This window comes from Schistocerca serialis, chromosome 2 (genome assembly GCF_023864345.2).
Source record: "Schistocerca serialis cubense isolate TAMUIC-IGC-003099 chromosome 2, iqSchSeri2.2, whole genome shotgun sequence".
In the NCBI taxonomy this organism is placed as follows: domain Eukaryota; kingdom Metazoa; phylum Arthropoda; class Insecta; order Orthoptera; family Acrididae; genus Schistocerca; species Schistocerca serialis.
This window is the reverse complement of record NC_064639.1, coordinates 190,001,472-190,015,040: the sequence shown is the minus strand read 5'-3', so window position 1 is coordinate 190,015,040 and position 13,569 is coordinate 190,001,472. Positions and strand designations below refer to the sequence as shown.

At 38.9% G+C, this 13,569-nt stretch overlaps 1 protein-coding gene across 3 annotated transcripts in view; it reads left to right on the top strand.

Moving 5' to 3' along the window:
* LOC126456917 (phosphatidylinositol 3,4,5-trisphosphate 3-phosphatase and dual-specificity protein phosphatase PTEN) overlaps nt 1-13,569 on the top strand; it is a 279,017-nt gene that overhangs the window by 11,364 nt on the left and 254,084 nt on the right. For all 3 annotated transcript variants that reach the window (XM_050092851.1, XM_050092850.1, XM_050092852.1), the window contains 3 exons: nt 10,326-10,467; nt 10,571-10,734; nt 12,315-12,493. In XM_050092851.1, the coding sequence (XP_049948808.1) occupies nt 10,326-10,467; nt 10,571-10,734; nt 12,315-12,493 (485 nt within the window). The remainder of the gene's footprint in view (nt 1-10,325; nt 10,468-10,570; nt 10,735-12,314; nt 12,494-13,569) is intronic.

Genomic DNA, 13,569 nt, shown 5'->3' with positions numbered 1-13,569 from the left:
ACTGACATCTTGTTTTGAATGTCTCACTTAAGTTTTTACTTAGTTTCGCAATAGTCATCTGAAGTGATTATTGTTCCACACTTCATAGATTCAACTAGCAAAACTCCCTCCCATAGCCATAACTTTCCTTCATGACAAAATTTGGCCGGCTTTCTTCAGCTTGCATGTAGAATTGGTATGGTCCAAAGCCATAGACTTCTGTTTTATTTCGGCATTAACGTATGCCACCCACGTTTCATCACAAGTTACAATTTTCTCTCTCTTTTAAAACCCCCCCTTCTGTGTCATAGCAGGAAAGTAAGTATAAGGCAGAGACCATTCGTTTGGTTGTGTGGACACCTGCCCCCCCCCCCTCCCACCCCACCCCCTTGACCAGTTTTGGTTCCCCCTGAGCATAGAACTTTCAGTAGCCTATGTTATCGGTGACAACCTCATGCAAAACCATATAGAAAGTTTTTGGGAAGTGTGCAGAAACATCTACATCTACATCCATACTCCGCAAACCACCTGATGGTGTGTGGCGTAGGGTACCTTGAGTACCTCTATTGGTTCTCCCTTCTATTCCAGTCTCGTATTGTTCGTGGAAAGGACTGTCGGTATGCTTCTGTGTGGGCCCTAATCTCTCTGATTTTATATCCTCATGGTCTCTTCGCGATATATACGTAGGAGGGAGCAATATACTGGTTGACTCCTCGGTGAAGGTATGTTGTCGAAACTTCAACAAAAGCCTGTACCGAGCTACTGAGCCTCTCTCCTGCAGAGTCTTCCACTGCAGTTTATCTATCATCTCTGTAACGCTTTCGCGATTATTAAATGATCGTGTAACCAAGCGCGCTGCTCTCCGTTGGATCCCCTCTCTCTCTCTCTCTCTCTCTCTCTCTCTCTCTCTCTCTCTCTCTTCTATCAACCCTATCTGGTACGGATCCCACACTGCTGAGCAGTATTCAAGCAGTGGGCAAACAAGCGTACTGTAACCTACTTCCTTTGTTTTCGGATTGCATTTCCTTAGGATTCTTCCAGTGAATCTCAGTCTGGCATCTGCTTTACCGGCGATCAACTTTATGTGATCATTCCATTTTAAATCACTCCTAATGCGTACTCCCAGATAATTTATGGAATTAACTTCTTCCAGTTGCTGACCTTCTATTTTGTAGCTAAATGATAGGGGATCTACCTTTCTATGTATTCGCAGCACATTACACTTGTCTACATTGAGATTCAATTGCCATTCCCTGCACCATGCGTCAATTCGCTGCAGATCCTCTTGCATTTCAGTACAATTTTCCATTGTTACAACCTCTCGATATACCACAGCATCATGCACAAAAAGCCTCAGTGAACTTCCGATATCATCCACAAGGTCATTTATGTATATTGTGAATAGCAACGGTCCTACGACACTCCCCTGCGGCACACCTGAAATCACTCTTACTTCGGAAGACTTCTCTCCATTGAGAATGACGTGCTGCATTCTCTTATCTAGGAACTCTTCAATCCAATTACACAATTGATCTGATAGTCCATATGCTCGTACTTTGTTCATTAAACGACTGTGGGGAACTGTATCGATCGGCTTGCGGAAGTCAAGAAATATGGCATCCACCTGCGAACCCGTGTCTATGGCCCTCTGAGTCTCGTGGACGAATAGTGCGAGCTGGGTTTTACACGACCGTCTTTATCGAAACCCATGCTGAATCCTACAGAGTAGAATTCTAGTCTCCAGAAAAGTCATTATACTCTAACATAATACGTGTTCCAAAATTCTACAACTGATCGACGTTAGAGATATAGGTCTATAGTTCTGCACATCTGTTCGACGTCCCTTCTTGAAAATGGGGATGACCTGTGCCCATTTCCAATCCTTTGGAATGCTACGCTCTTCTAGAGACCTACAGTACACCGCTGCAAGAAGGGGGGGCAAGTTCCTTCGCGTACTCTGTAAAATCGAACTGGTATCCCATCAGTCCAGCAGCCTTTCCTCTTTTGAGTGATTTTAATTGTTTCTCTATCCCTCTGTCGTCTGTTTCGATATCTACCATTTTGTCATCTGTGCGACAATCTAGAGAAGGAACTACAGTGCAGTCTTCCTCTGTGAAACAGCTTTGGAAAAAGACATTTAGTATTTCGGCCTTTAGTCTGTCATCCTCTGTTTCAGTACCATTTTGGTCACTGTGTGTGGACATTTTGTTTTGATCCACCTACCGCTTTGACATAAGACCAAAATTTCTTAGTGTTTTCTGCCAAGTCAGTACATAGAACTTTACTTTCGAATTCATTGAACGCCTCTCGCATAGCCCTCCTCACACTACATTTCGCAAGGCTTTGGCTATGTTTATGTTTGCTGTGAAGTTCCCTTTGCTTCTGTAGCAGTTTTCTAACTCTGTTGTTGTACCACGGTGGCTCTTTTCCACGTCTTACGATCTTGCTTGGCACATACTCATCTAACGCATATTGTATGATGGTTTTGAACTTTGTCCACTGATCCTCAACACTATCTGTACGTGAGACAAAACTTTTGTGTTGAGCCGTCAGGTACTCTGTAATCTGCTTTTTGTCACTGTTGCTAAACAGAAAAATCTTCCTACCTTTTTTAATATTTCTGTTTACGGCTGAAATCATCAATGCAGTAACCGCTTTATGATCGCTGATTCCCTGTTCTGCGTTAACTGTTTCAAATAGTTTGGGTCTGTTTGTCACCAGAAGGTCTAATATGTTATCGCCACGAGTCAGTTCTCTGTTTAACTGCTCAAGGTAGTTTTCAGATAAAGCACTTAAAAAAATTTCACTGGATTCTTTGTCCCTGCCACCCGTTATGAACGCTTGAGTCCCCCAGTCTATATCCGGCAAATTAAAATCTCCACCCAGAACTATAACATGGTGGGGAAATCTACTCGAAATATTTTCCAAATTATCCTTCAGGTGCTCAGCCACAACAGCTGCTGAGCTAGGGGGCCTATAGAGACATCCAATTACCATGTCTGAGACTGCTTTAACCGTGAAAGTTCAGAAATGGTGCGTAATTGATTTTCATGAACTGTTTTGTCAGTTTTGTTGACAAGATCATTATTCACAACCGAAGGCCTACCATTCCTCCATTCATCATGAATGTTCGAAGACTTTTAAAAAATCTGACTGACTGCTGGGCAGCACCTTCACTCATAACATTTGGACCTATGCAATATGCAGTTGAAGATGAACATCTACTGCTGAAATTTTTTGCAGCGAAAGCTTATTATTGCTCGCACTTTGTGTTTCATAGGGTTTGTTATAGCTATGCTCATGTTCTGAGGTTATAACAAGCAAATGCATGACAGCAAGGTTCCTGTTTTCACATATGGTTTCTTACTATATCAGACAAGATGTAGATGTGACAGTGGTGGCGCTCTGTGCAGAAATACCAGTGCCATACTAGAACAGCAGTTACTTTCCAAGATGCCTTTGTACGATTTGCTTACACTCTAACTGCAAGTAATTCATAGTGTTTGTATGTTAAAATCTGGTATTTATTTTTCTTGCTATTGAAAGAAAACAATCTCAATTATTGCATTAGGTGCTCTAAATTTGCTGCTGTTCCACCATCTTAATTCCTGTGGTTGTTCTTGACCAACATTACAAACATAGGTCTTACATAGCTCCTTGTAAAATTTTACCAAAATAGTCTTACCATGGTGCGATAAGAGCCATCCGATTTATTTCCTTTTCACGAAACTCCCAGTTGACAAAGTAGAAGAGGCAGGTGAATTGCCATGATGAAGAAACACGAGTTACCTTGACACGTCTGCGATCCCTTTCTGATTACACATTTTGAAAATGCTTGCATAATATAAATCTATATTTTATCAACAGTCATACTTTTTTTGAATGTTCAAGATTTTTTGCAAGATGTCTGTAATGAAGACACATTTGTCTTACTTTTTTACCATAAATCTATCAGTCACTTTCTGTGATGATCTTTTGTATGAATGTTTTGTCGTCGTCATGCAAACATTCACTTGCAGTGCAGCCTGCACTATGACCATGAAACAAGGGACGAACTTTGCTACAACACAATATATGTTCAATTTTTTGTTTAAAACCTCATGACATAAACAAGTTGCTACCAGCCAAATTCAGCAGTTTTTCGTGTTCAGTAATCATTGGGATTGACCACTCTTAAATTGGGAGAACCATTTGTAGCACTCAGTTTGAAAAAATGCATAATCTCCACATCTTCACTTTAAAATTTAAAGTTTTCTCTACTTTTACACAAAGTTTCTTATTGTATCATTGCACATGTCTGTTGTAAATCAGGCACTGTAAAAAGTACAAGAAATGCTGATCCACCTTTCAGACAAACAATGATTATTCAGAGCTGAATGAGATGCCAGTAATGTTGATCCTACTCTACAAAAACACACACACACACACACACACACACACCATCATTTACTAAGTTGTATACCTCTTCACTTTTATTTAACTTTAAAGCATGTTCTGGCAATGACCAGTTCACATACAGACTTCTTCATGTTACTAATTATTTGTTAGTAAAAATATGATTACTAATGTAGTTGAAAATGGGCTACCTTCCTTCATGTTGAAATGGTTACACTACATTAGCTAGTGCCATTAATAATACTTACACAGGAGCATTAAGTCCGAACTTCTATACAGGATGTGACCATAAGGAATGGTAACTTCAGACTGTCACATAGCTGTAATTGTGTTGAATGTGGACCCATTCTCTCGGAAAGAATGCACAGAAAGACTCACCACAGTGAAAGATTCTCAACAGATAAGTGTTCATTAGTCCATAGCTAATCCCAGACTTTCAGTGGTACTGAAATTACGTATGGCAAGGTGGTAAGTGACATGGAGAAAGAATTTTATCTGCAGACTGCTGACATTTTGTCCGGAAGGGCTGTAGGGAGTATACAGGCAGGTGTGTGAATAATTGGTAATTACATTTTACTTTACAATAATATGAGAGTCAAATTCAGTAGTGGGGCCAACCTGTGTAGTCAAACGAAAGTTTTGATAGACTGGAAAAGTATTTAAGTTCAAGGTACTATTTGATTGATACATTGTGTATCTGTGCAGTGGATCACAGGGTTTCATGTAAAATCCCAGGTTCACAATTTATGTAATTTATTCAGTTTCTTAATTAGAGGCTTACTTGAACAACCAGGGGCACTAGAATCAATTCTCACACTGTAGTGGAGTGTGAACTGATTTGAAATTAACTGGCAGATTAAAACGGTGCAATGGAGTAGGACTTTGAACCTGAGGTTTTTGCCTTTTGTGAGAAAGTTCTCTACATATTGAGCTGTCCAGGCACAACTCATGATCCACCCTCTTAGCCGTACTTGTGCCAGTACCTCATCTCCTATCTTCCAGACTTCGTAGAAGTTCTTCTGCACACCTTGTGAGACTAGCCCTCCTGGAAAAATGGTATTACAGAGACTTTGCTTAGCCAAAACATGTGAGATTGTTTCCAGAATGAATATCCACTCTGCAGTGGAGTGTGCTAAGCTATGCCTCTTGCAGTACCTTTTCCTCCAGGTGTGCTAGTCCTGTAAGGTAGGTATGCAGGAGAACTGTGAAGTTAGGTAGGAGGCAAGGTGCTGGTGGAAGAAAAGTTGTGCTTAGATGTCTCAGTCAGTAGAGCAATTGCTCGGCAAAAGTAAAAGACCAAGATTCGAGTTTTGGTCTTGAACACAGTTTTAATCTGCCAGGAAGCTTAAAACCAAAAGCACTGTCTGATTCAGAAAAATTAGGGCATCAGAAATATATCATCAAATCTGGGAATTAAATAAGCTTAAGGAATCGGGTAACGAAAGTATTTGTGAATAGATCCAAAGTTTAGTTAAGAATAATTTCCAAGTTAACGAACTTTCAGAGAAAGTTAAATGGTTACTGTGGAAAACGAAATTAAGGCTATTCAATGAGCTAGGTGTTCTTGTGAATGAACAAATATTAGTAGACAACAATTTCATGATCACATGTCATATGATTAACTCCTTTAAATATTTATTTTTAAAGGAAATTTTTGATCGAAAACTAATTATATTGAGATTAGCAGCTGGCAAATTACAATGTCAATAATAAATGCTTGTGAAAAGCAGTGAAGCACACATAATACTAGGTGAAAGCTAGCAGTGAGATTTATGGGGAAAATTTAAGTGTATATTGAAAGGATAGACAAATGGGAAATGTAGGTCATGTATTTCTCACAGTAGACAAGAAACTCAAATCTGCCAAGATAGAAATTGAAGCTGCTTGTGAGACTGTTTGGCAAGGCTCAGTGTCAGAGGAGGGCATAAAATGATGATGAATCCTTATATTGTCCACCACTTCATCTTCTGATGTAACCAAAAAATTTAGAGAAAACCTCAGTTGACTTGTAAGTAAGTTCCCTTGTCATACTGTAATCATCAATGAAGGCTTTAATCATCCAACAATCAACTGGAAAATTACAGTTTTTTTTAGTGTTGGGTGTGATGAAATACTATGTGAAACAATACTAAATGCCTTCTCTGAAAACGAACTAAAATAGATAGTTTGGAACACCACTTGTGATGGAAATATATTGAATGCAATGGCAAAAATAGACGTGACCTCTTTGAAGATGTCCACATCTAAACTGATATCAGTGACCATGATGTGTTTGTGGCAGCAATGATTACCAAAGTAAAAGGGACATCTAAAACAAGAAGAAAGATGTGTGTTCAGTAAACTAGATAAAAAATCAGTAGGGTCATATTTCAGTGAGGAACTTGAAACTTTCAGTACAGGGCAGGAGCATGTAAAGGAACTATTGCTCAGGTTTAAAAGAATAGTTGACCATGCACTGGATAGATATACATTTTGAACATGGCACGGACTTTGAACGTGGTTGGGTGATTGGGTGTCACTTGTCATATGTCCATATGTGAGATTTCCACACTCCTAAACATCCCTAGGTCCACTGTTTCTGATGTGATAGTGACATGGAAACATGAAGGGACACGTACAGCACAAAAGTGTATAGGCCAACCTCTTCTGTTGACTGACAGACAGTTTAAGAGGGTTGTAATGTGTAATAGGCAGACGTCTATCCAGATCATCACACAGGAATTCCAAACTGCATCAGGATCCTCTGAGTGGAGTGACAAATCGCAGTACACAATGTGGTGATCCAATGGCAGGGTGTGGGGATGGCGAATGCCTGGTGAACATCATCTGCCAGCATGTGTAGTGCCAACAGTAAAATTCGGGGGTGGTGGTGTTATAGTGTGGTCGTGTTTTTCGTGGAGGGGGCTTGCACCCCTTGTTGTTTTGCATGGTACTATCACAGCACAGGCCTACATTGATGTTTGAAGCACCTTCTTGCCTCCCATTGTTGAAGAACAATTCGGGGATCGTGATTGCATCTTTCAACATGATCGAGCACCTGTTCATAATGCATGGCCTGTGGCATAGTGGTTACATGACAATAACATCCTTGTAATGGACTGGCCTGCACAGAGTCCTGGCCTGAATCCTATAGAATCTTCGGGATGTTTTGGAACGCTGACTTCGTGCCAGGCCTCACCGACCATCATCGATACTTCTCCTCAGTCAGCACTCTGTGAAGAATGGGCTACCATTCCCCAAGAAACATTCCAGAACCTGATTCATCATATGCCTGCGAGAGTGGAAGCTGTCATCAAGGCTAAGGGTGGGCCAACACCATATTGAATTCCAGCGTTACTGATGGAGGGCGCCACAAACTTGTAAGTCATTTTCAGCCAGGTGTCCAGATACTATTTATCACATAGTGTATACCCAGTAGAACAGTCCATAATGGGAGGAAACTTCGATGTTATACAGTCACTGCAAAGCAACTTCTGAAGAGACAGACGCGTGTTGCCTTCAGTGACTACCATAGCGGAATATTGTCACATGAACTTTTTACAGAAATTCTGGTAAAGGCTGTAGTGGTTCCATGTTAGTGTGCAGTCCCTAGTGAATGAGAAAGGAACTGAAATTGAGGGTAACAAAGCAGGAGCTGAAATGCTTAACTCTGTTTTCATATATTCCTTCACACAGGAAAATCCAGGAAAATTGCCCCAATTTAATCTTTGTATCACTGAAAAGATTAATGAAATAAGTATTAGTGTCAGTAGTGTAGAGAAACAACTGAAGTCGTTAAAAATGAACAAAGCTCCAGGGCCTGACAGAATCCGTCATATTCTGTACTGAATTTGTGTCTGAGTTGGCTCCTCTTCTGAGTATAATCTATCATAGGTCTCTCAAACAGAAAACCATGCCAGGTTCAAAAAGCACATGTTACACCTGTATACAAGAAGGGCAGTAGAAGTGATGCACGGAACTACCATCCAATGTCCTTGATGTCTATTTATTGTAGAATCTTAGAACATATTGTGAGCTCAAACATAATGAGGTGTCTTGAGCAGAATGACCTTCTCAATGCCAACCAGAATGGATACCAAAAGCATCGATCCTGTGGAACCCAATTTACACTTTTCTCACATGACACACTTAAAGCTTTGGATCAAGGTGATCAGGTAGATGCAATATTTCCTGATTTATGAAAATCATTTGACTCAGTACCACTCCTATGCTTATTTCAAAAGTACAGTCATATAGTGTATCAAGTGAAACTTGTGAGTGGATTGAGGTCTTTTTGGTAGGGAAGATCCAACATGTTATCCAGGCTGGAGAGTTATCAGATGTAGAAGTATCTTCGGGTGTGCCCCAGGGAAGTGTGTTGGGACGCTTGCTGTTTATATTGTATATTAATGACCTTGCAGGCAATATTAATAGTGAAATCAGGCTTTTTTCAGGTGATGCTGTTATCTGTAATGCAGTACTATCCGAAAGAAGCTGCATAAATATTCAGTCAGATCTTGATAAGATTTCAACATTGTGCAAATATGGCAAGTTGCTTGAAATGTTTAGATATGTAAAATCATGCACTTCACAAAATGAAAAAAATATAGTATCCTATTATAATATCAGTGAGTCACTGTTGGAATTGAACAACTCAGACAAATGACTGGGTGTAACACTCTGAAGTGATATTAAAGCAGGTGGTAGGCTTCAGTTTATTGGTAGAATACTGGGGAAGTGCTATTGAAGTACAAAGGAGATTGCTTACAAATCACTTGTGCGACCCATCCTAGAATATTGCCCAAGTGTGGTGGGCTAGTACCAAATAGGAGTAGCAGGGGTTATTGAGCATATAAATAGAAGGGCAACACAAATGATGGCAGGTTTATGTAATCTGTGGGAGTGTGTCATGGAGATACAGAAGGAACTGACCTGGAAGACTCTTGAAGATAGACATAAATTACCCCAAGAAAGTGTATTAATGAAGTTTCAAGAAACAGCTTGAAATGATGAATCTAGGAATATACTACAATCCCTTATGTGTTGCTCACATAGGGATCCTGAGGATAAGATTAGAATAATTACTGCAAGCACAGAGGCTTTCAAACGGTCATTCTCCCCGTGCTCCAAACATGAATCACTGGTGCCATGCACCTCATGGTGATTTGCTGAGTATAGATGTAAATGTAAATTACATAATAATATAGTATGTAAAAAAGAATTTGGCAAACCTATTATACACGCGCTATATGCATTAGATATTTAATGGAAAGCAGAAGATGGAGGAAAAATCTGTAACCTAATGGAGTAGGATGGTAGCAAATGGAATATGTAATTCCACTGTGCTGCCTTTCACACAGTTACGAAGCAGCTTCATTGCCATATAAGAAATTTGTTACTTTTTGAACAGTAAGTCGATATGAAAACTGGGCAATGGAGTGTGCTGCCTTGCCCATAATTGTTTTGGAGAGGGCTTTAATTTAAATGACCCTTGTGCACATTAAATGGAAAATCTGTGTGTGTGTGTGTGTGTGTGTGTGTGCACGCGCGCACGCTGAAAACATTTAATGTGTTATTTACTATTCTGCAACTTATGCTACTTTAAAACTTATGCTACTTTAAAACTTATGCTACTTTAAAACTTATGCTACTTTAAAACTTATGCTACTTTAAAACTTATGCTACCGAATTTAATAGATGTGAGGAATTCGATTTAAAATTGGCCATTGTTATGTCGTGAGCGTACAATATGCTTATAAATTGTGGCTCACATAGTTTCATGTGAGTGATATGTCTTGCGTATATTAGTAATGGAGAAATGTATGCAAAGCAAAGTGTTGATGTTTAGTCATGATATGTCATGATTACCATTTAACCACTTGGACTGCATGAAAATTTGTTTGTAGGACTTTTTTGTTTTGATGTTAACTTGTGCAAATGTAGTCAAAACTAGTTTACTTTTAACTTTTTAGGGTGTTACAATACCTAGCCAACGCCGGTACGTTGGATATTATGCAACATTAGTACAAGAAGAATTAAAGTATCATCCTGTTGTGCTCCTCCTTAAGGAGCTTCGTATAGAACCCTTGCCAAACCTAAATGGAGGACAATGTAGTAAGTATCATCGATCATTTTGTTGATTGCAAATGTGTAAGCTACTTAATTTTCTGTACTGTTTTGAGTACTAATTGTATTATTGTATGCAACTCTTTTGTAGGTCTCCAGGTAGTGATCTCAGATTCAAACAAATTGATATTTACGTCACCTGTGTATGAAGTCAAGAAAGGTAGTCCATCTTTCTGCATACCTTTAGACCAGAGTGTTCGGCTGGAAGGGGACATAAAAGTGCAGTTTTTTAACAAACCAAAAATGAAACGAAAGGTATTAAATCTTGGATATAAATGTGTAATCAATTTGTTTAATTGGTGTTCTGGGGGCTTTACAAGTGTTTTTTATTTTTTATGTCCCAAATGCCAAACAACCTGTAAGTTTCCATTCCTTAACATTTCACACTCCTCACTCACTATGTATTTGATTGAGGCCTTCAGTTATTCCTTACTCACTTTTTGCATTTCTTCCATTCCTGGAATTGTTTTTCATTAGCTACTGCAGACATCTACCAATTGTCTGAATAAGAGTCTGCTGTGTATGAGTCCCCATGACGAGCTGATTTGAGCTATCAGTTCCTACATTGTAGATTATAGCAGGTCTGTCATTATTTTGTAATGATGGGATGTTGTGTGCTGTAGATGACATAGATGTTAAACTCTCTTTGTTTTGATAATGAAGAAGATTTTTGTCTATGATAATGAACTAAAAAATTGCTCTCAAATGATAAACAAAGTGCTGGAGATATTAATAAATGTTGGTGTGGAAGTTTTGGAGCATATGTCAATTTTCTCTGTTTTGAAAGAAAAAAAAAAAAGTTGGGTCTGTCTAAGTGGGCTTGAAGTTTCTCAGTTACTCATTGGTGAATTAGGGATGCTTGTAGTAATGATTGCGACCAACAGATAGTTGAGGAAAGTGTTCCAACCATGGGAGTCAGTCGTGAGGGGTGAGAGGGACATGCAACATACATAGTTTAAAGCATGTGAAATGAGTGACGCAAGTTGTGGCAAAGGTTATAGGCAGTGAGATGTGATACTAGAGTGAACAGAGAAGGAAGAAAGAGCATAATCTAGGTTACATGGGTAACCTATTTCCTTATCTACGGGCAGTTCCTGATTTTATACTATTATCTAAAGTGGTCTAGATGTTTGAGAGATCAGTGAGCTGCAGCAAAATTGAAGAATGACTAGATAATTTTCAAAAAATTTGGTGGCAGAGGTGGATGATTGAGAATAAAAGTTCTCTGTTCGGGAGAAGCTAACTGAGAAGTGTGATGTAATGCTGTAGAGAATGGTAGGAAGAAGAGCGGTAGATCATGTAAGTTGAGTTTGGCTGTGCTTTTGTCATAGATCTAAAGAATCATTGTAGAGGATTTGCAGATACTGAAATTTTGAATGAATGCAACAAAGAAAATGGTTGGGAAAATAGTTTGGACAGTAAATATATGTTTAATGCAGTGCTCTAGCTGTATTTAACTTACATCTCTGTGCTTCCTCAGGCTGCAGGCCACTTGGTTGCTGATTTCAAGAGTGCTAGTTTCTGCAATGTAACAAATATCAGTGCTTTCTATGCTAACCCAGCCAAATTTTGATGTCACTGCTGAGCCATTGACTTAAATTTCTTTAATTTTGCATATTATATTGCTTTATTTGTACGTTTTGATTTTGTTGGTTTACACAACTTACTGTATATGGTACGAGAGAGAGAGAGAGAGAGAGAGAGAGAGAGAGAGAGAGAGAGAGAAGGCCTAATGTGGGTATTACTCAACTGATCTGTTGTAGGTTTCATTGTGAAACACTTTTTACTAACAAAATTCAGCAACAAACACTTAACGTTGTTTTATTCTGTTGCAGGAGAAGATGTTTCATTTTTGGTTCAATACCTTTTTTGTTCGTGAGGAGATTCAAGTACCTGATACCCCTGCCAATGGGAATGAGGATGGGGATGTAATCCCACCTCCTGATAGGTCTAGTAGAGCAATGAGTTGTGATGGACAGTCTCACGTATCGCAACTTCCACTCAGGCATTCAAGGTAAAGTGATTACGTTCTATTTGTATTGATTGGTTACATACTCCTATCTTCTTTTGAGAAATTGTTTCATTTGAGTATAGAACACACTATGTTGACAATAGCATTATTTAGAAAGTAATTTAAGTTTTATTTGAAGCTAAGTTATATAGTTTTTGCAGTGGTTTTAGTTTTTTTACTTCTGACTTATAATGCACAGTCTGTAAATTAGTAAGGAACTATGCATGATGGTGAGTGAGTGAGTGAGTGAGTGAGTGAGTTCTCAAAATTGTCATGCTCATCATTTGTAAGTACAAATTATTGTAATCAGTCACATTTATTCTACTTCTCAGTATGTGTTTTGGAGGAACGTATCTCTGTTATCAGATGAAATGTATTTCAATAAATAACACTTGTATGTAAAACTTTTTTGTGGCCAACCTGTGGACCTGTCATTCAGTGGTCACAAGCTGCTTTTTCAGTCATCATTACTGTATATACTTGACTGTAAGCTGCATTTTGCTCTGGAAAAAAAAAGACCCTGCAGCTTAGAATAGAGTGCAAAGTAAATGGAAGTTCTGAAAAATGGCACTAGGAGCCACCACAACTAACTTTTGCTGTCAAATAGAAGCAGTATTAGACAGGCATGCTTTGCAAGTGCAAAGATAAATATGGGTGCCAGATCTCTGCGCTAGTAAATGTGTAAATAAAGTTTGAGGATAAATCTGCCCCCCACCCCAGCGTGTCAACCATTGAATTGTAATACATCTTCCAACGAAGGAAATTCTGTATTACTCATCTTCAAATATAACAGCCTTTCAAATATTCATACACAAAAAGTAAATTTCTTTATGTAAATACCAAAATGCCTAACGTGCAGGTTTGCATAAGGCGCCAGCAGAGGTCGGCTTGGTGCCACTGTTTCTACAGCACTGCCATTTCACTACAGATCTACTATGAAAAGCCTGTTGGCAAACCTGTGTTCATGATTATGTCAATATGGCCAACCCTTCGTCAGTACATCTTTGATGCTTTCCTACCAGTGACAGGAAATCATAAATCACATACTATCTTTGACATAAGAATAATACAGGGTGTAT